The sequence below is a fragment of the Enhydra lutris genome, unplaced genomic scaffold (assembly GCF_002288905.1).
Source record: "Enhydra lutris kenyoni isolate GAN:26980312 unplaced genomic scaffold, ASM228890v2 scaffoldscaffold56, whole genome shotgun sequence".
NCBI lineage: Eukaryota > Metazoa > Chordata > Mammalia > Carnivora > Mustelidae > Enhydra > Enhydra lutris.
The window spans coordinates 8,107,768-8,130,067 of NW_019154140.1; the positions used below are offsets into that span (position 1 = coordinate 8,107,768).

The following is a 22,300-nucleotide window of genomic DNA, read 5'->3' on the forward strand; positions in this document are numbered from 1 at the left end:
GATCCCAGGACCCTGGGATCGAGCCCCGCATCGGGCTCTCTGCTCAGCAGGGAGCCTGCTTCCCTTCCTCTCTCTCTGCCTGCCTCTCTGCCTACTTGTGATCTCTGTCTGTCAAATAAATAAAATCTTAAAAAAAAAAATTATTAAAAAAAAAAAAAAAACCTAGAAATAATGACTCCCAGTAACAATGAGCACACCCAGCTCTTAGATCTTGTTTCTAAGTACTACTCCCAAACAAAAAGAGCCATTACAAGAATTCATCAAAGTTGCTGGATATTAAATTGATATACAAGGGCACCTGGGTGGCTCAGTCTTTAAGCGCCTGCCTTCGGCTTAGGTCATGATCCCAGGGTCCCAGGATTGAGCCCCACATCGGGCTCCCTGCTCAGCAGGAAACCTGCTTCTCCCTCTCCCACTCCCCCTGCTTGTGTTCCCTCTCTTGCTGTGTCTCTCTTAAATAAATAAATAAATAAAAATCTTTTAAAAAATAAATAAATTGATACACAAAAATGAAAAAATATGCAGTTATTCTCAAAGCTCCCAGAACAAAGGTGGCCGGGGGAGAGAATGGGTGAAATAGATAAAAGGTATTAAGAGTACACTTATCTTGATGAGCACTAAGAAATGTATAGAGGGGCGCCTGGGTGGCTCAGTGGGTTAAAGCCTCTGCCTTCAGCTCAGGTCATGATCCCAGGGTCCTGGGATCAAGCCCCACATCGGGCTCTCTGCTAGGCAGGGACCCTGCTTTCCCTGCCCCCCCACCGCCCACTCCTCTCTGCCTGCCTCTCTGCTTACTTGTGATCTCTGTCTGTCAAATAAATAAATAAAATCTTAAAAAAAAATGTATAGAATTGTTGAATCATTATATTGTAACTAATACAACACTGTATGTTAATTATACTTGAATTAAAAAGAAAACCTTAGGAATAAATCCAGCAAAATTAGCATTTCTGTTTTATTTTATTTAAAAAAATTTTTTAAAGATTTATTTTATTTTAGAGAGAGCATACACAAACAGTTGAAAGGGTATAGTGAGAGGGAGAGAGAGAGAGAACCTCCATCAGTCTCCCCATTGAGCGTGAAGCCTGCTGGGAGGGCCTAGATCCCATGACCTGAGACCATAGCCCCAGCTGAAATCAGGAGTCCTCCAACTCAACCAACTGAGCCATCCAGGCACTCCTTGGCATGTCTATTTTAGAGAATAACTTGGTGTTATATAACGAATCTGTAGATGCCCTAATATTCAAGAATTCTAGTGATTATACACAATAGAGACATTCTCTCACTCTTCACCGATGTGATTTTTTTTTCTTCTTTAATTGCTTACAATGTGATAAACATTGTTAAAAGCACTGAAGATTCAGCAGCAAATAAGCAAAGGAATGTTCATTCCAGCATTTTTCATAATAGCCAAACATTAGAAATAATGTAAGTGGCCATCAACAGGAGAATGAATAAACTGACTATATTCATACAACGGAAATGTTATGTAGCAGTTAAAATAAATAAGAGATGCGTTTATCTACACACAAAACATCTAAAAAAGGATGTTATGTGAAAAAAACAAATTGAAGATAGATATGTATGATATATTTATGTCAGGCAAAACGATAGTATATATTACTTATGGATATATACATCATAAAAGTGTAAAAACCTGTATCAAGATAATACCAAATTCAAGGCAGAAATCTCTGTGAAGAGGAGAGGGATGAGTTTTATGTGGGACTTCATGGGGACTTCAATGCCCGTCTGCTTTACTGTATTAAACCAACTGTCATGTAGTGAGTGTTCATTATGTGTTGTATGCCTGACACAGTTTATAATAAATCATAGTGTTATTATACAATGCAGTGTTACGAAATAAAAAAATTCTTTTTTGAAGTAATAATGTTTTGAAAAATACTACTGAAAAATGTAAGTTGTTACTCACATTCAGCTTTCTACCTTTCTCCATGGTAGGCTAAGATGAGGAAATATTGATGTTAAGTTAATACCTGGTATCCAATTAAACCACCCTTTCTTGAAATAAAATCTAGCACATATCTTCTATTTCTAGAAATGTTCTGCTTTTCTGAGTTTTGAAATTAACTTCTTATGGCTGTTATCACTCATCTATTAGTCATTTCCAGTGAGATGGTTGTATGTACTCTCACTGACATTAAAGAGCGATACATACCATTTTTTCCATTACTCTCTGTACTAGGCGTCAGCTGCCAACTGATTAACTGATGCTAGAATTAAATGATCCTGTTGTCTTTTCCAGATAAATGCGGTGCGTGCAATAGTTCCCAATAAGAGCAATAATGAAATCATCCTGGTTTTGCAGCACTTTGATAATTGTGTGGACAAAACAGTACAAGCGTTCATGGAAGGTAATCCTTGTTCAGTTTTTAAATAAGTTTGTATTTGTTCAAATAGAAGTTGTTTCAGACTTCTGTAACATTCATTCGGCAGTCTGGTGTTTCATTGGTGATACAGCAGACCCCATGATAACATGGCTTTTTTTTTTTTTTTTTTTTTTTTAAAGATACCTCTTGAAGATACCTTTCAGCCCTAGAAGTAATTCATTCATAAGCTGTGTGATATCTTAGAATAGGACACAAGCTAAGAAAGCTCATTTTACTCAAAATGTTTTCTGTTAATTTTAAGAACAAATTGTGTGGCTAGTGGTATAGGAGACTTGCCTGGAACTGGGTTGAATACAAATTTAAGAAACTCCTAGTGACAAACCAGACACCCAGCAGTCCAGCGACAGATGAAAAATTCAGGGATTCAACATTCTCTTCCAGGCTTCTAGACTGTTTAGTTTGGTTCCTGCAAGTGATTCAAATGTAAGGGTTTCAGTTTCCTTATCTAAAGAAGTGTGTGTGTGTGTGTGTGTGTGTGTGTGTGTGTGTGTGTTTAAGATTTCATTTATTTATTTGACACAGAGAGAGAGAGTACAAGTAGCAGGGGAGGGGTAGGGAGAGGAGAAGCAGGCTCCTGACCAGCAGAGAGCCTGACGCGGGGCTCAATCCCAGCACCCTGGGATCTCTACCTGAGCCGAAGGCAGATGCTTAAGCAACTGAGCCACCCAGGAGCCCCAGTTTCCTTATTGAACATACAGAAGAATGGTGTGTTTAGCTCAGCTTTCAGTTTACAGAGTTGACGAGTGTTTTATAAACTTTCTACATGACTTGTTTGAGAAAAACTTGGCCTGCAGCTGTTACTTCATTGAACAGCAGCGCCAAATTAGGTCTTCCTGTTTCTATTCTTCTGGATTTTTCAGTGTATAAGAAACAGACCCAAATACAGTAAGGTTTTTCTTTATCATCGCTGTTTTCATTTTAATGTTGGTATTTGGGTCTAGGGCAGTGTATAGCTCTGTCTAAAACAACATAGCCTTGGGGCGCCTGGGTGGCTTAGTGTTAGGCATCTGCCTTCAGCTTAGGTCGTGGTCCCATGGTCCTGGGATGGAGCCCCACCAGGCTTTCTGCTCAGCGGGAAGCCTGCTTCTCCCTCTCCCACTCCTCCTGTTTGTGTTCCCTCTCTTGCTGTGTCTCTTTCTGTCAAATAAATAAATAAAATCTTAATAAATAAAAGACAATAATAAAACTAAAATAAAACAGCATAGCCAAGGTGGTACATGATCTTCTAGAGGGGAGGGCATAGCATCTTTGGTCTAAAACCAGTTATCTGGGCGCCTGGGTGGCTCAGTGTGTTAAGCCGCTGCCTTCGGCTCGGGTCATGATCTCAGGGTCCTGGGATCGAGTCCCACATCAGGCTCTCTGCTTAGCAGGAAGCCTGCTTCCTCCTCTCTCTCTCTCTCTGCCTGCCTCTCCGTCTACTTGTGATCGCTCTCTGTCGAATAAATAAATAAAATCTTTAAAAAAAAATAAAAATAAAACCAGTTATCTTTGTGTTTGGTCTACACTTTATAAATAAAAGTATCTTCAAAATGTTCAAGCTACATTACTCTCTTCTTAGAAGAACTTACCAAGGAAATTACGTGGAGAAGGGGGATCTAAATGGAGAGATATTCCTTAAGTATAATGTGATTGTCTTACTACATTAGCTCAGACTTGAACTTTAACCTTTCCCTATTAGGAACTTTGGAAATTGTCCAGCAATTACAAAATGCAGGGACACTAATTCCTGGTTGACCAGGCATGTGGTAGGAGAAAAAAATCTGTTAATTGGTTTCTTTTACAGGTAGTGCCAGTGAAGTACTCAAAGAATGGACAGTAACAGGCAAGAAAAAGGTAAAAATTATTTAAATTTAAGACCTTAATATTGGCACTTGTATTATTAAAAAAATTTAGGCCCTGCAAAAATATTTGAAAGAAAAGATTTACATATGCGACTTCACTTCCTCTGGTTTAAAAAGTCTTCAGTGACACCGAAACACAGTTGTGTATGTAGAGTACCACACAGTCTCTTCCACATGATTTAAGGCTTGAACTCATGACCCTGAGATAGGGTCACATGCTCTGCAGACTAAGCCAGCCAGGCGTCCCTCTGTTCACTTTTCTTCAGTATTTTTTCTTTCTGTTCCTCAGACTCAACAATTTCCATTCTCCCATCTTCAGGTTCACCGATTTTTTTTTTTTCTTTTATCTGATGAAATCTGCCCTTGACTCTCTTCAGTGAATTTTAAAATTTCAGTTACTCTACTTTTCAGCTCCAGTATTTCTTAATTAATTTCTTTTAGGTTTCCTATCTCTTTATTGATTCTTCATTTTGTTCATACTTTGTTTTCTTGATTTTTCTCTACATCTTATAGTTTTTTTGAGCAACTTTAAGAGAATTATTTCATTTTTTTTTTAAGTTTTTATTTAAATTCCAGTTAGTTAACATGCAGTGTAATATTAGTTTCAGGTGTACAATATAGTGATGCAACACTCCATACAACACTCATGCTCATCACAAGGGCCCTCCTTCATCCACATCAGCCATTTCACCCTTCCCCCTCCCCACCCCCTGATGGTGACCAGCAGTTAAGAGGAAGACAGTTATTTTAGTCTTTAATGTATCTGCCAAGAGATCTTTTTCAGGGGCAGTTTCTGTTGACTGTTTTTTGTTTTTGTTTTTGTTTTTTCCTTTAAATAGACCATACTTGTTTTTTGTGTGGTTTTTGTGCCTTGGGATTTTTTTTGAAAACTGGACCTTTGAATCTAACAGTGTGGTAACTTTGGAAATCAGATTCTCCCCCTTCCTCAGGGTTTGCTTATTTTTTATTATCGTTAGTTTCCTGGGGCACTGCTCTTTCTATTCACCTGGAAGTCATTCAGCCAAAGAGGGTGGGGCTTGGAACAATGGGAGGAGGTGCGACAGCAATGATGCCTGCCCCTTTGTCTGCACTTCTGTGATCAAAAGCAGCAATCAGTGATTAGAGCACAGGTCCCCAATATTTGGAGGACAGGGTTCTCTTTGTCTACCCTGGCTCCCATAATTTGTGCAAGCTGCTCCAAGAACAGGTGCACAGCTGCCTGTCCCCTAAGGGAACTGCTTCTATAGTAGGAGCTGACAGTAACTGAAATTAACCACAATTTACTGTCCAGGTCTTCACCTGCAAATTACAAGCCTTCAATAGACTCCAGAGTTCCAAAATAGTTATATCAGACAGATTCTACCATGTAATTGTTGTCTACCAAGACAGATTACTGGTGCTTCCTCCTCTGTCAGCTTCCCAGAGTCCTCTCCACTGCAGTTTTAATTTCTGTCTCTTATTAGACTGAGGTTCCACTTCATTACATAAGTTTCTGTCCTATACCAGTTTTTTCTATTGGGTTATTGTTTTCTTTGGTTTTTGTTAGACCTCTGTATACATTTAATGTTTTGTATATACATTGGACATGTATTTCACATTTTAAAATTTATGTTTTGATTTTGCTTATGGTAGGTTTTACCATACATAAATTTTTTATAGTTATGTGTTTGAGTTCATCCAAGGCATTTTACATAGTTATTTTAGTCAGTAGCTTAAGATAGACAAAAATGTGTTCAGTTTCTGGAAGAGCATATGAGAAATTGGTAACATTGACTATCTTTGGTAACTAGAGTTACCACTCTGGATTGTTGGCCGGGGGGGTGGGGGTGTCTTCTTTTTCTTTTCTTTTTTCCAAATCTTTAATAATCATTAGAACAAAAAGAAGAAAAGCAAACCCAAGCCTTCAGCAGAACCAAGTAACAGTATCCCAGATTCCAGTAAATCAGTTTCCATTCAAGAGGAACAGTCTGTGGCTTCTTCAGAGAAAGGTGGTATTAATGGTTACCATGTCAACGGCGCCATCAATGATACTGAGTCTGTGGACTCTCTCAGTGAGGGTATGGAGACACTTTCAATAGATGCCAGAGAACTGGAAGATCCTGAGTCTGCCACACCAGATATGCTGGATAGAACAGGTGAGTTTATTAACAGGTCTTTGAAAAGTTGTATTCTGCTGAAAAATACAAGGGCTTCCTGGTTGAGAAAGCAGTCAAATTACATTCAATTTTAGCTTTTTACTTTTTAGTTTTTGTTGCCTTTTATATGAAAGAGTCACATTTTGTACAGCTGATTCTTGAACAACATGGGTGTGTGGGTTCACTTATATGTGGATTTTTTTTTTTCCCAAAAAATACAATACAGTACTGGAATTATATTTTCTCTTCCTAATGATTTTCCTTTTTTAAAAAATTTTTAATTTTTTTTAATTTCTTTTCGGTGTACCAGAATTCATTGTTTATGCACCACACCCAGTGCTCCATGCAGTATGTGCCCTAATGATTTTCTTAATAGCATCTTCTTTTCTCTAGCTTACTTTATTGTAAGAATACAGGATATAATACATATAAAGTATAAAATATGTGTTTATCAACTGTTTATGTTATCGGTAAGGCTTCTGGTCAACAACAGTAGGCTATTAAGTTTAGGGAGAGTCGAAGTTATATATAGATTTGCAACTGCAGGGGACGGTCGGGGGGTTAGGGCCCCAATACCCACATTGTTTAAGGGTCAACTGTAATTATCAAAAGCAAAGAAAAATATAATTTTTATTTCATTGTCTCATTTTAATTTTAAGTCAGTCCTTTTTTTTATTTTTAAAGACTTCTGTTTATTTATTTGGCAGACAGAGATCACAAGTAGGCAGAGAGGCAGGCAGAGAGAGAGGAAGGGAAGCAGGCTCCCTGCTGAGCAGAGAGGACCCTGGGACCATGACCTGAGCCGAAGGCAGAGGCTCCAACCCACTGAGCCACCCTTGCGCCCTCCCGCCTTTTTTTTTTTAAGATTTTATTCATCCATCTGGAAGAGAGAGAAAGCACGAGGGGGGAAACGTCAGAGGGAGAAGCAGACTTCCTGCCAAGCAGGGGACCTGATTCTGGACTCAATCCCGGGATTCCAGGATCATGACCTGAGCCAAAGGCAGTCGCTTAACCAACTGAGCCACCACCCAGGTGCCCAGTTTAAGTCAGTCTTGTGGAAATCTTCCATTTTAATAATCCCTTAGTAGTTAGAGATTACAAAAGGTGACCTTAATTTTTTTTAATTGTGTAGTTACTAAGAAAATGATGAGTTGATGTCAATGGTGTTATTCTAAGACTCAACACAGTGAGGAATATATAATAATAATTGTAATTCAATGGCTTTCATGAGCAGTAGACCGTCGGCTTTTATAGCCCCACATTTGTTTTCTAGTAAAGATTTAAGATTAGTGTTAGTTGTAAATTCACATATCTTGCACATATTTTGTTTTATTAACCATTTTGATGAATATTGGGAAGGTATTGGAAATATCTTTTTTAATTTTTTTTTAAAGATTTATTTGTTTTACAGACAGAGATCACAAGCAGCAGAAAGGCAGGCAGAGAGAGAGGAGGGGAAGCAGGCTCCCCACTGAGCAGCCAGCCTGATGCAGTGCTCAAACCCAGGATCCCGGGACCATGACCCGAGCTGAAAGCAGAGGCTTCAACCCACTGAGCCACTCAGGCGCCCCTTATTTTTTTTTTTAAAGATTTATTTATTTGAGAGAGAGAGGGGGAATGCACACTTAGAAGAGGGGCAGAGGGAGCAGGAAAGAGATAGCTAAGCAGACTCTGTGCTGCGCATGGAGCCCAACATGGGGCTCAAGCTCCTCACCCTGATATCAGGCTCTGAGCCGAAACCTAGAGCCAGATGCTTAACCAGCTGTGCCACCCAAGTGCCCGGGGAATATCTCTCTTTTTCTTTCTTTTTTTTTTTTAAAGATTTTATTTATTTATTTGACAGACAGTTCACAAGTAGGCAGAGAGGCAGGCAGAGAGAGAGAGAGGGAAGCAGGCTCCCTGCTGAGCAGAGAGCCCGATGCGGGACTCGATCCCAGGACCCCGAGATCACGACCTGAGCCGAAGGCAGCAGCTCAACCCACTGAGCCACCCAGGCGCCCCGGGAATATCTCTTTTAAAATTGGTTTTTAATTACTTGTTTGTTAATCCATTTCCCCTTGCTCTGTTGCTGCTAACCTTATTAATGTAATGACGATTTAAGAATTATCCTGTACTTCTTTGATGTTCTTTTATTGAGGAGTTTGCTCATGCGCAGAGACTTAGAGAAAGATACAGCACCTATGCTGACGTCAAACAAAGCAAAAGCAGTCAGTGGCTTCCTTTTTTTTTCCTGAGCTGGCTCTTCTCTTATTTCCTCTTTGCCCTTTTCCTAAAACTTTTAAAATTCTTTGTTCCCTGGAACAGTGTAAAACTCTTTTTTCCTTAACATAACTTACAGAAGCTATCAGAAATTAGTGCTATTGACTCTCTGCACTTCTTGTGCCCAGAGCTACCAAGATACAGGGAACAAGCTAGCTTATCTCACAATGGGTTAACACAGACTTGTCTTCATTCAGGACACAGCTTAGAGCTGAGCCAGACGCTCCAACTGCTTCTGTTCTTTGTTCTATTTTGTCAGTCGTTTTCGTTCACGGCCTTTAAGAAGCATAGTTCTGCCTGGAACATTTTTACCTTTCTTGTTTGTTTATACTTAAGACAGCTTGACTGATATACCCCTAAATTTTACTCTAAAATACTGGCCTCTTTCTTTGACAGGGTCCATGCTGGGGAATGGCATCTCTGATTTTGAGCCCAAGTCTTTGACTATGCAGTCTACTCAGAATTCTCAACAAAATAGGAATGCTGCCAGAACTCTTTCACGACCAACCACAGCACCTCAGTTTGCAAATCTGGGGATGGAAGATGTTCCACTCTCCTCCACCAACAAAAAGCTAGGTAAATCAGAAGCCTACCTTTGAGAGAAAACAAAACAAAAAGATCTGGTTTTGGCTAGTGAGGGCAGATCATCTCCTTGTTCCCACAAATAAGGTCTCAGAATGGTAGCAGGTAATACGTTTTCTGTTTTTTAGGCAGTAACTACCCCTGTCTAACTCCGTGTGCACAGTTGGAGTTTGATAGTATTTTTGATGTTGTGCAGTCTTGTTACAATGACGGGGATCCTTTTAGTGAATGAAAGTCAAACTCTACTGGTCAGGAATGACTTTTCTGGTAACATTAACTTGTTTATTTGCTTTACTGCAACATCTTTGTACTGTTTCCTTCTTTTTTATCTCCTGGTTGACTTAACAGTAAAAAGCACTGCCATCTCTGACATGACATTTTAAAAATATATTTTCATTTCTCTTCACAACTTCACGCTCTTGTTAATATCTGTCAGACTTGAGCTTTAAACAAGATCATTTTCTCTTAAGTACTCAGCATTGACTGGTGGTAGCTCTTTGCTTTTTTTTTTTTTTTTTTAACTGTAATAATCATTTAAATAATCAGGCAGTAATTAAACTGGTAGAGATGACAGCCTCTCTGAGTGTCACACATTTAAGCAAGGAAGGTGGTCTACTCCACAAAGAAACAGAAATGTAAAAGACACTTGTAACCTGTAGCTCTTCATTGAATTATTTAATTCCACATGAACTAAATTTAATTAGTGAAGCTTTCCTTTTAAATCTAGTATAACACTCAGCTTGGTGCAGAAAAGCACATCAAAAAATATTCAGTCAAACAAAAAGAAAAGGATGAGGCTGGAAAGCTTTTAAGTAGATTTGGAAAGAAATCAAGAGGAATTTAAATACAAAATGGAAAATCTGTATCTTGGCACATTAAAAACTTAGATCCATGATTCCACCTATCGATTGTACATATAACTTTGACATTGGTGAATATAGAAAGGTCAGTAGAACTCTTAGAAACTGGTTGGAATGTGTTGGGTAGGTAAATATATTTCATCTTTATCTACAAAGTCAGCTTATCCACATATAATGTTTCAAATTGTACTACACAGAGAGAGTTTTATTAATTTTACAGTGTCTACATGGTGAATTATATTCTACTGAATCCTGTCACTTAGTTTTGAAACTTTGGTGCATATTCAAATACAAATATTTTTTTAGCGTTTTTTCTTACTTTGTTTGATTTCATTTTGGATAGTTTTTGAAGTTGCTATCTTCAAATCCATTAATCTTTTTTTTTTTTTTTTTTTAACAGTTTCTAATCTGTTAGTTCCATCCAGTGTATTTTTCATCTCGGACATTGTCTTTTCTTCATCTCTAGAGGTTCAGTTGGGGTTTTTTAAAGTATCATCCATGTCTCTCCTTAACATGTTTATGTTTTCCTCTGTCTTCTTCACCATATGGTATCTGATTACATTAGCTGTTTTGATGTCCATGTTTACTTGATTCTACATCTGTGACATCTCTGCATCTGCTTCTGTTCTTTGATTTTTCTCTTCGCTCTGGGTCATATTTGTCCCCCTCTTTGTATGCCTAGTAATTTTTTCTTGGATGCCAGACATGTGAATTTTTCTTTTTGATTGCTAGATATTTTTGTGTTTTATCTAAGTATTCTTCTTTTTTTTTTTTTTAAGATTTTATTTATTTAAGAGAGAGAGCACAAGCAAGGGGAGGGGGCAAAGAGAGAAGGAGAAGCAGGTTCCCTGCTGAGCAGGGAGCCGGACTTCAGGCTCCATCCCAGGACCCTGGGATCATGACCTGAACGGAAGCCAGACGTTTAGCAGGCGGAGCCAGGCAGGAGCCCTATTTAATTATTCTTACGATTTGTTTTGAGACTATTATTTGGTAACAGTCTGAGGCTTGCTTTTAAGCTTTGTTAGGTGGAACTGGAGTATCCTTTAGAGATAATTTTGCCTCATTACAAAGGCAGTAGCCTTCCAAGTGCTCGATTGGTCCCCCATTCTGGTGGGTGTAAACAAGAACTGTTTGTGGTCTGGGTGAGGTCTGGGGATTGTTCTACCTGTCCTTTCCATTGGTTCTTTTTCCTGTCTCAGTTGTTTTCCTCACACTGATGCATTCAGAATCCTCTGTAGATCTCTACAGTTTTCTCACCTTTGTGTACCTCTCTCCTCCCCAGTATTCTGCCCTTAGAATTCTCCCCACCTTGGCCTCCCCAGTTCTCGACTCTCCCCCCTCAATTCAGGATTAGGATTTCTCCTCCTTGCCCTGCAGCCTGGAAACTCTTGTGGCAGTAAGGTGGGGCAACCAGAGTCCTCAGGTTTCTGTTTTCTCAGGGAAAAAGTACTTCCTAATGTCTGTTTTATGAGAACCAAGTTTCATATGTTTTTTTCTGTGTGTATATGTTTAGTTGTTTAAGACAGGAGGATAAACCCAACTCCTATTACTCCATCTTGGCCAGGAATACTGTTTTTTGTTTTTTTGTTCTTTGTTTTTAATCTATGAAAACATCAATTTTTTGTCAAGGAGTGTGGCCCCTTAGGGAATATTCTTAGTCCACCAACATTTGCTATGTTACATGCGTGGGTGTCCATATTCATCTTTCAAGTTACCTGTGCTCCTTTTTTGTATTAATTCTTGGGGGTTTTTTCCCCAAGGTTCCAATATTGAAAAATCTGTGAAAGACCTCCAGCGCTGCACAGTATCTCTTGCACGGTATCGAGTTGTAGTTAAAGAAGAGATGGATGCTTCCATTAAGAAAATGAAACAAGCTTTTGCCGAGTTGCAGAGCTGGTAAGTTAAGTTGCCTTTGATCACAACGGTACAAAAAGGGTCACTTACGAAGATGCTCAGCCACTCGCCAGGTTCTTTAATTCCTGACTCTTAACTGTTCTAGATAGTAGGGAGGAACTTAGAAGTCCAGTGGTATATTTAGCTTTCTCCTTCATTCAGCTCCTTTGGGTCACAGTGCGGGAATGGCTGGTACAGAGAACTCATGTTCTAGGAATGGGCCTGAGGTTGATAGTGTTCAGAAAGGGACAAATAATTACAGAATAGATCATGTGTCCTAACTTTAGGGTCTGTCTCTTGTTGTAGGAACCTGCAACAAATGACATGTTTTTTGTTTGTTTTTTTGTTTTTAAGGATTTTGCTCATTTATCCGACAGAGAGATCACAAGTAGGCAGAGAGGCAGGCAGAGAGAGAGGGAAGCAGGCTCCCCACTGAGCAGAAAGCCCGATGCGGGGCTCGATCCCAGGACGCTGGGATCATAACCTGAGCCGAAGGCAGAGGCCTAACCCACTGAGTCACCCAGGCGCCCCAATGACATGATGGTTTGTTTTTGTTTTTGTTTTTGTTTTTAAAGATTTTATTTATTTATTTGACAGTCAGAGATTACAAGTAGGCAGAGAGGCAGGTAGAGAGAGAGGAGGAAGCAGGCTCCCTGCCGAGCAAAGAGCCCGATGCGGGGCTCGATCCCAGGACACTGGGATCATGACCTGAGCCGAAGGCAGAGGCTTTAACCCACTGAGCCACCCAGGCGCCCCTGACATGATGTTTTTGAACAAAGTTACGAAGTAGAAAAGATCTGTTTTTGCTTTCCTTCCTCCTGTCATCCTTCCTAATGCAGCCTGTCCAAATTGTCTCTTCTGTGCCTTATTACTAGTCATTGACTTGTTTTAATTTTGTGCTTTTCAAGCTGTGTTCTAAAAAATAGTCATATCTTAAAATATATTAATATGCTTTTGTAGGGGAAATAGGGTTTGGTAGTTAAAGAGACTTTAAAGTACTTTTTAAAACATGTGACTATGGACTTTTTTTTTTTTTTTTTAATTTTATTCATTTGACAGGCAGAGAGGTAGTCAGAGAGGTAAGCAGAAAGAGAGGAAGGGAAGCAGGCCCCCTGCTGAGCAGAGAGCCCTATGCGGGGCTCCATCCCAGGACCCTGGGATCATGACCTGAGCCAAAGGCAGAGGCTCTAACCCATTGAGCCACCCAGGTGCCCTTTTTTTTTTTTTTTTTTTTTTTTAAGATTTTATTTATTTATTTGACAAACAGAGATCACAAGTAGGCAGAGAGGCAGGCAGCTGGCGGGGGCGTGGGTGGCGGGAAGCAGGCTCCTGCTGAGCAGAGAGCCTGATGCGAGGGGCTTGATTCCAGGACCCTGAGATCATGACCTGAGCTGAAGGCAGAGGCTTAACCCACTGAGCCACCCAGGCGCCCCTGACTACTGGACTTCTTCAGTGCTTTTCCAATGCTGATGTGCACTGCAAATCTACAAGAGGAAGCTATATATCATGCTGTTTCCCAAGTGTATTTGATTATAGAACCTTTGGGGGGGAGAAGTGTATTCTAATGTTTTTGAACACTGAAGCTGTTTTTTTTTTTTTTTTAAAGATTTTATTTATTTATTGGACAGAGAGAGAGATCACAAGGAGGCAGAGAGGCAGGCAGAGAGAGAGGAGGAAGCAGGCTCCCCGCTGAGCAGAGAGCCTGATGCGGGGCTCGATCCCAGCACCCTGGGATCATGACCTGAGCCGAAGGCAGAGGCTCAACCCACTGAGCCACCCAAGGCGCCGCAAACACTGAAGCTCTTTTAACTATCATATATTAAGGTGTTAACTAATACTGAAACCCTAACTCCTTCCCAGTATTTGTATTTTATAAGGAACTTTTTTGAAAATAGAAAAGCCCTGGGATGCCTGCGTGGCTCTGTGGGTTGAACCTCTGCCTTCGGCTCAGGTCGTGATCTCAGGGTCCTAGGATCGAGTCCCACGTCGGGCTCTCTGCTCAGCGGGGAGCCTGCTTCCTCCTCTCTCTGCCTACTTGTGATTTCTCTCTCTGTCAGTAGGTTAAGTGAAATCTTTAAAAAAAAAAAGAAAGAAAGAAAGATAGAAAATAGAAAAGCCCTGAGGACCAAATTCAGTAAAGCGGTGGAAAGACAAGCAGCTAGGTTGATGTTTGGGGTTTTAAGACTGTCTGCTCTGCTGCTTTGTAAAACCTACCTAGATCTGAAATATGAGAGGAAGGGTTCATGAGTACAGAGAACCTACCTCCCTCTTCCTCCCAACCCTCCATCTTTTTTCTTTTTTCTGTGGTTGTAGTCAGCCATGTCTCTGTTCATAAACTTAGTTTGGTCACTTCGTGCCACAGGAAACAAGAGATAGGCAGAGTATAGCTAGCCCCAGTCCTCCAGTGGGATTGAAGAGGGGGTGAATTAATGAAGATGTAGAGTAAAGCCTCCATAAAATTGCTGACACCTACTTTTATCATATGAAAAATGTAGAGTGGTCCACTAAATCATCATAACCAAAAAGTCCTTCAAGATAGATAATTCATCTGCTAGTCTACCCATCCTTTGTCCCGAATCCCGAGTTTTCCCTTTCAGGTTTTATAGCTAGAAACTTAATGTCATATCTTCTGTTTTTCTTTTTCTTTTTCTTTTTTTTTTTTTTTTAAGATTTTATTTATTTATTTGACAGAGAGAGATCACAAGCAGGCAGAGAGAGAGGAGGAAGCAGGCTCCCTGCTGAGCAGAGAGCCCGATGCGGGGCTTGATCCCAGGACCCTGAGATCATGACCTGAGCCGAAGGCAGTGGCTTAACCCACTGAGCCACCCAGGCGCCCCTTCTGTTTTTCTTTTTACATACATTTTTATTCCAGCCAAGTTACTTGTCTCAAGACTTAACATTCACATTTCCTCTTCCGTATAATTGTTAATGCCACTTTTCTATCCTAATATATTCTTCTATATCTTCATACTTCTCTCAATCTAACCAGTTCTCTCAAACATAAATTTAGCTCTAACTTCTTCTGGAAATATTTCTAGGTAATTGATTTCTACTCTTTCTGATCCTTCTGGGAGGAAGCATCATGCCCTTTGCCCTGGATTATTATCATATCAGATTTTATTGACTCATTTTGAAAAGAATAAAGAGCTAAGAGTAGGTCATCACAACTTTGCTTTGATAAGCCTCTGGTCTCCATGATTGTTTAGCTTACTGATTGCTTAGCCACAGGATCTGATTCTATTCAGAAACAGCCTGAACCAGGAAACACAGTTCCGGGAGAGAGATTTGTGAGTTCCTGTTGACTTGGAACCCAGCCAGGGGGAGCCTCCTTCAATAAATGACAAATGAAATGGTTTCCTGCCTGGGAACTGTGTATTTAGGATTGATTAGCAGACGTGGCAACCAGGTCAATTTAACTTGAGGAAAGAGATTTATCTGCCCTTTCCTGCTGGTGCCCTTCTCTCTGGCTGATTGGGTTTTATAGTACTACCTTATTTCAGTGCCCCTTGTAGTTACGACTTCAGTCAGACATAATTGGCAGGTGGGCTAACTCCATTTGGCACCAAACCAGAACTTGGAGTTAATGTCACTTAGGAAGAGTCATTTTTTTTGTGTTGGTTATAGTATAAAAGAAAAGCAAAGTATTTTAGCAAATTTGCAACAGTAAGATTACATTACCCCTGAAGGGGCACTAGGGGAATTATATGGATAACTGCTTTCATTTTGGGGGCAAATGAAAGCTGACACATACCTGTAGGAAGGTAAAGTCAGAGGCTTTCCAGTATGTAAAACTTAAAATCATCTCTAGACCCAAGTTTACTTTTCTTATTCATTCATAAAATATGTCTGACTTAAATTGTTGGAGCTGATAGTTGACTTAAGTTTAAGGCTATTTAGGAACAGGATATGGAATGGAACATGAAGCTAAAGTAGATAAATTATTTTGGACAGTTGTCATATAATGTGTAGGTGAAAATGCCAACAGGATACACACTCAACTTGTCTTTTAAATGAAAACTTCTATTTTATTAAAAATCAAAACATACTCATCTAAAAGGAGAAAATGCATAAGAAATTTAAAATTTTATAACTCATCAAGTCATTGTAAGTTTATGCTTAAGATGGAGATTTTTCCTAGCTGATTCCTCATTCATCTTAGAAAAATTACTTCCTTTTATTTGAACTTCATTTCTCCTCTCATATTAACCTTCCAGGAGTCTTACCTAAGGCTTTTAGATGCTTAAATCTAAAGTCCATTTAAGATGGTGGAAACTTAGGTATCATTTTATGAACCAAAGCATTTTCAAAAATGTCTAAAAAGCATAGAAATAAAGGAATGGGCTAATGTAATAATGTGTTACCAAAAAAATGTCCATACCACTCCATAAGTTTAAATTATTCTTCAGTTTTTGCATGTTTAGAACATTGGTACCTTATTTCTACGAGTACTTGGCCTGCATGGTTTTCGATGTTCTTTAATTTAAAATTTTAACTCTTTAACCATCTGTGAAAATAACTAGTCATATATGAAAATTATAGTTTACCAAACATATTCAGTCATATATGATTTATTTATCTGGATTTCTATCCTGCAAAGTAGGAATTTTAAATTCAACCTGCTGTTTATAAGGGATTTGAATCTTAGGTTAAGCAGTTTGTCTAACTTGACATCATAAGTTGCAGGCTCAGTGTTCGGATCTCTGTATTCTGACTCCCAGTAACCTGTGATTATCATCCCATCTACCACTGATAGCCCACTTCTCACTAAAGCTTGGGAAGAATGCTAGAGACTTGATACTTGTCACATATATTATTTCCTTCTCAGCTTTTTTTTTTTTTTTTTAAGATTTTATTTATTTATTTGATAGAGATCGCAAGTGGGCAGAGAGGCAGGCAGAGACAGAGGAGGAAGCAGGCTCACCGCTGAGCAGAGAGCCCAATGCGGGGCTTGATCCCAGGACCCTGGGATCATGACCTGAGCCGAAGGCAGAGGCTTTAACCCACTGAGCCACCCAGGCGCCCGCCCTTCTCAGCTTTTATAAAGACTATGTGACAGAGGAAACTTAGGGACTAAGAAATTTCATCATTATGGAATAGGGTTAGAATGAGGAAGACCAAGATTTTGACTGAGCCTATTAAAGCCTTTTTAAGTATTTTTTCAGTTCGATAAAATAAATCTATGAGAATATTCCATCCAAATATTACTTTGTAATTCAGAAGTCCTAAATCACTCTTCTTAAGTCACCAAACGGAATGACTTGTGATTCACATATCCTTCAGTTCGGATCCTAGTTGTGGGGAAAGTATGAAGATTCAGGGAAAGGTAACTATGGAGTGGGGTTAATTAGCAAAGATTTCTAAAAGGAAATGAATCATTATCAAGCTTTGAATGACAGATAGGTTTTTTTTTTTTAAGACTTTAGTTATTTGAGAGAGAGTACGTGTTGGGGGAAGCAGAGGGAGAGGGAGAAGCAGATTCCCCATTGAGCACGCAGCCTGATGTGGGGTGGGGCTCAGTCCCAGGACCCTGGGATCATGACCTGGGCTGAAGGCAGATGCTTAACTGACTGAGCCACCCAGGCACCCCCAGATAGGATTTACATTGGCAGAAAGGATGGGACTAGAACACTGCATTTAGGAAGCCTGATCTAAGCAGAGGCACAGAAGGGACGTGTAGGGACACTCTATCGTGTAGCTACAGCTCAGGGGGCTGTAGTTGAAAGTAATAAGGGATGAAGTCAGAGACCAAGGTAAAAAGAGAGCATTTGATGAAGGAATCTGAATTTTGTGTTTCTTTCTTTTCTTTAAGCTTCCATGATTCCTTTTTTTTTTAAGATTTTATTTATTTTTTTTGACGGATAGAGATCAGAAGTAGGCAGAGAGGCAGGCAGAGGGAGAGGGGGAAGCAGGCTCCCTGCTGAACAAAGAGCCCAATGTGGGGCTTGATCCCAGGACCCTGAGATCATGACCTGAACCGAAGGCAGAGGCTTAACCCACTGAGCCACCCAGGCGCCCCTTCCGTGATTCTTTCTTACGTTTACTGTATATCCCATCATTATAACAGTTTTTAAAAATAGAAGTAAAAGTCCTGTAACTCTACCAACTTAAGACATAATTACTTTTTTATTTCTGTGTTCCCTTGTGTTCCCCATCTACATGCATACATAATCTTAATAATTGTAATCATCGTGAGCATAATTTTGTAACATTCTTTTCACTTAAAGTTATCTTTGATTCACATCTCTATAACTGCCTACGCTATGCTAGTGTATATGCGTGTTCATTTAAGTATTTCAAACAATGGATCTGGAAAGAATAGGGATCTACCAAAGTTAATATGAAAGCATTTTGCTAAGGGAGATATTCTGCTGAAACCGAGGAATCAAGATGAGTACAGAAATTAGAATAATAATTGCTGTTGCCATTTATTGAGCCGTTATTGTATGTCAGAAGCTTTTATGCACATATCTCTCATCTGTATAATAATATCACTTGGAGTATTATGCGCATTTTATAGATGAGAAAGGATGGGCACAGAAAAAAATAATCTGCCCGAAGTCATACTTGGTATTAAGTGACACTTTTCTACTATACCCTGCTTCCTTATTCTGTGTCTTACCAGGTTTCTCTGCTTGCTTTTATTTTTTGGCCTTTGCCGTCCTAGGCTATACCTGTCTCCCTTTAGATATTGCTATCATAATTTGAGAGAGAGGATTTAAAAAAAAAACAAAAAACCACCATACTGTTTTACATGAGGATTTAGTCAACTACTGGCTAGATGGCTTAACACACCCTAACCATTCTTCCTTACCAACCAGAAACGTGAACAGTAAACTAGTAGTCAGTAATCTACTTTGCTACTGGTTCTTTTTTCCTAAATATATTGTAGAGTATCATCGAGTTATATGGTCTGTACTTATTACCTTAGAATTGAGATACTTTTTACCACTGGAAAGGAGCAGGAAGAAAAGTTACCCATTGAGGGCCTGTTTCAGACAAACAGCTTATATTCACATCCTGACTTCCTTTTTTTTTAAATGTATTTATTTATTTATTTATTTGACAGAGATCACAAGTAGGCAGAGAGAGAGGAGGAAGCAGGCTCCCTGCTGAGCAGAGAGCCAGATGTGGGGCTCGATCCCAGGACCCTGAGATCTTGACCTGAGCCGAAGGCAGAGGCTTTAACCCACTGAGCCACCCAGGTGCCCCACATCCTGACTTCTTGAAAGCCACTTCAGACTGTTGAAATATGAAATCTCATGTCTACATGCTTTGTAAAGGACTCCTAGCAAAAAGGAACCCACCAAATTTGATTTAGTAAGCTAGTTCTTTCAATTAATTTTAACCTCTTTCATTCAACCCAGTGGGATGACCTGGCTACCTAACTGGGGCTTTTTGTTTCATTCTGAGCTCACATGTGTAAGCTCACATGTGGTGCTTGGGAATATGGGGTTCTCCAAAACCTATGAAACATAATTAATTTTCTGCTAATAAAAACTACTGACAGTTCTCTCTCTTGATTGTTTTTATGAGAAGGAAGTGTCTTTGGAAAAATAAAGGTGTTTGCTTTGACTTTGCTTAGATTTCTGCTTTGATTGGCTGGTGGAGTGAGAATAAACAAGTTCTAGGTTTTCAGCAAATGTAATCAAGTACAAATATTTTCTAACATTACTGAGTGGTTTAGAGTATAGTTCCTTAAAATGATTAGCTGTGGAATTGCCAGAGATGTGTTTTGTTATAACATTGTTTTCTAACGTAATAACCATAAGCAAATGATATTTAACAATTTTTTGGTACCAAGGAATACCAAATGCAGTAGCTAGAATCAGTAATCTACGTGTTAGATATATTAACCAAAGGGCTTGCTTCAGATGATGGACATACAATATATGTGAGAGGTATGAATGGCAATACTACAGGAAAAACTATTCTGAGCAACTAACGAAATTACATAAAAACTTTAGAATCTTTAGAATAAATTGAGCAAATGGGAAGATAGTGAAAGTCTTGCTAAGGAGGGAAGGAGATACAGAACTTCAGAAATTCACCAGTCTTTTCCCTTAGTGACAGTGACAAGTCATCTAAAACCATTTTTCATGATTGAAGAAAAGACATGGAAGTTCTGTACACTGTTAGGAGGCTCGGGCTTAATAAGACCTACTGTCTTTCTAAACAAAGTTCCAGCCGTATTCAGCTGAGTTTCGTTAGCAGTTTCAGAATCGAGTGTATCCGATGCTTATTTTGGGGTGTTAACATTCAAGAGAACCTTGAGAAAACAGTTGCAAACTCATTGCCCTCCTGTATTGGCAGGAGCAAGGTAACAGAAAGTCCGGCCTTCTGGATGAGCCTTTCAGCACTCTCTGAGAGGACTCATCACTTGCAGTAAGGCCTCTAAACTGTTCCCTCAAACCACAGGGACTTTTGAATCTTTTGGCCACAGAGCTATCCAGGGACTACTGTTTAGCTTAGGAACAGATGAAAAACTTGAGGTTAAGTTTTCACATTGTTAGGACGCTGTATTAAAATTAACTATAGTTGTTAATTGTAAAAAAAAAAAAAAAAACCTCTGCCATTTATCTTTATGCTTAACATACTTTCCACTTTTGAACTCTTCCCACCTTCTCTGTTTGGTGATACACATATTTCCCCAACATTTTTTTTTTAAAGATTTTATTTGGGGCACCTGGGTGGCTCAGTGGGTTAAGCCTCTGCCTTCGGCTCAGTTCATGATCCCAGGGTCCTGGAATCGAGTCCCTCATTTGGCTCTCTGTTCAGCAGGGAGCCTGCTTCCTCCTCTCTCTCTGCCTGCGTCTCTGCCTACTTGTGATCTCTCTCTGTCAAATAAATAAATAAAAATCTTTAAAACTCAAATAACCAAAGGAATATTGAAAAAGAAAGCCAAAGTTGGTGGCATCCCAATTCCGGACTTCAAGCTCTATTACAAAGTCGTCATCATCAAGACAGCATGGTACTGGCACAAAAACAGACACATAGATCAGTGGAACAGAATAAAGAGCCCAGAAATAGACCCTCAACTCTATGGTCAACTAATCTTCGACAAAGCAGGAAAGAATGTCCAATGGAAAAAAGACAGCCTCTTCAATAAATGGTGTTGGGAAAGTTGGACAGCCACATGCAGAAAAATGAAATTGGACCATTTCCTTACACCACACACGAAAATAGACTCAAAATGGATGGAGGACCTCAATGTGAGAAAGGAATCCATCAAAATCCTTGAGGAGAACACAGGCAGCAACCTCTTCGACCTCAGCCGCAGCAACATCTTCCTAGGAACATCGCCAAAGGCCAGGGAAGCAAGGGCAAAAATGAACTATTGGGATTTTATCAATATCAAAAGCTTTTGCACAGCAAAGGAAACAGTTACCAAAACCAAAAGACAACTGACAGAATGGGAGAAGATATTTGCAAACGACATCAGATAAAGGGCTAGTGTCCAAAATCTATAAAGAACTTAGCAAACTCAACACCCAAAGAACAAATAATCCAATCAAGAAATGGGCAGAAGACATGAACTGACATTTCTGCAAAGAAGACATCCAGATGGCCAACAGACACATGAAAAAGTGCTCCATATCACTCGGCATCAGGGAAATACAAATCAAAACCACAATGAGATATCACCTCACACCAGTCAGAATGGCTAAAATTAACAAGTCAGGAAATGACAGATGCTGGCGAGGATGTGGAGAAAGGGGAACCCACCTACACTGTTGGTGGGAATGCAAGCTGGTGCAACCACTCTGGAAAACAGCATGGAGGTTCCTCAAAATGTTGAAAATAGAACTACCCTATGACCCAGCAATTGCACTACTGGGAATTTCCCCTAAAGATACAAACGTAGTGATCCGAAGGGGCACATGCACCTGAATGTTTATAGCAGCAATGTCTATAATAGCCAAACTATGGAAAGAACCTAGATGTCCATCAACAGATGAATGGATAAAGAAGAAGTGGTATATATACACAATGGAATACTATGCAGCCATCAAAAGAAATGAAATCTTGCCATTTGCGATGACGTGGATGGAACTAGAGGGTATCATGCTTAGCGAAATAAGTCAATCGGAGAAAGACAACTATCATATGATCTCCCTGATATGAGGAAGTGGAGATGCAACATGGGGGGTTAAGGGGGTAGGAGAAGAATAAATGAAACAAGATGGGATTGGGAGGGAGACAAACCATAAGTGACTCTTAATCTCACAAAACAAACTGAGGGTTGCTGGGGGGAGAGGGGTTGGGAGAAGGGGAGTGGGGTTATGGACATTGGGGAGGGTATGTGCTATGGTGAGTGCTGT

At 39.7% G+C, this 22,300-nt stretch overlaps 1 protein-coding gene across 1 annotated transcript in view; it reads left to right on the plus strand.

Annotated features, from left to right (window-relative positions):
- Positions 1–22,300, plus strand: part of LOC111157937 (spermatogenesis associated serine rich 2) — a 144,064-nt gene that overhangs the window by 106,132 nt on the left and 15,632 nt on the right. Inside the window, exons 4-8 of the mRNA XM_022519678.1 lie at positions 2,267–2,375; positions 4,195–4,244; positions 6,126–6,387; positions 9,043–9,222; positions 11,849–11,984. Coding sequence (XP_022375386.1) covers positions 2,267–2,375; positions 4,195–4,244; positions 6,126–6,387; positions 9,043–9,222; positions 11,849–11,984 — 737 coding nt within the window. The remainder of the gene's footprint in view (positions 1–2,266; positions 2,376–4,194; positions 4,245–6,125; positions 6,388–9,042; positions 9,223–11,848; positions 11,985–22,300) is intronic.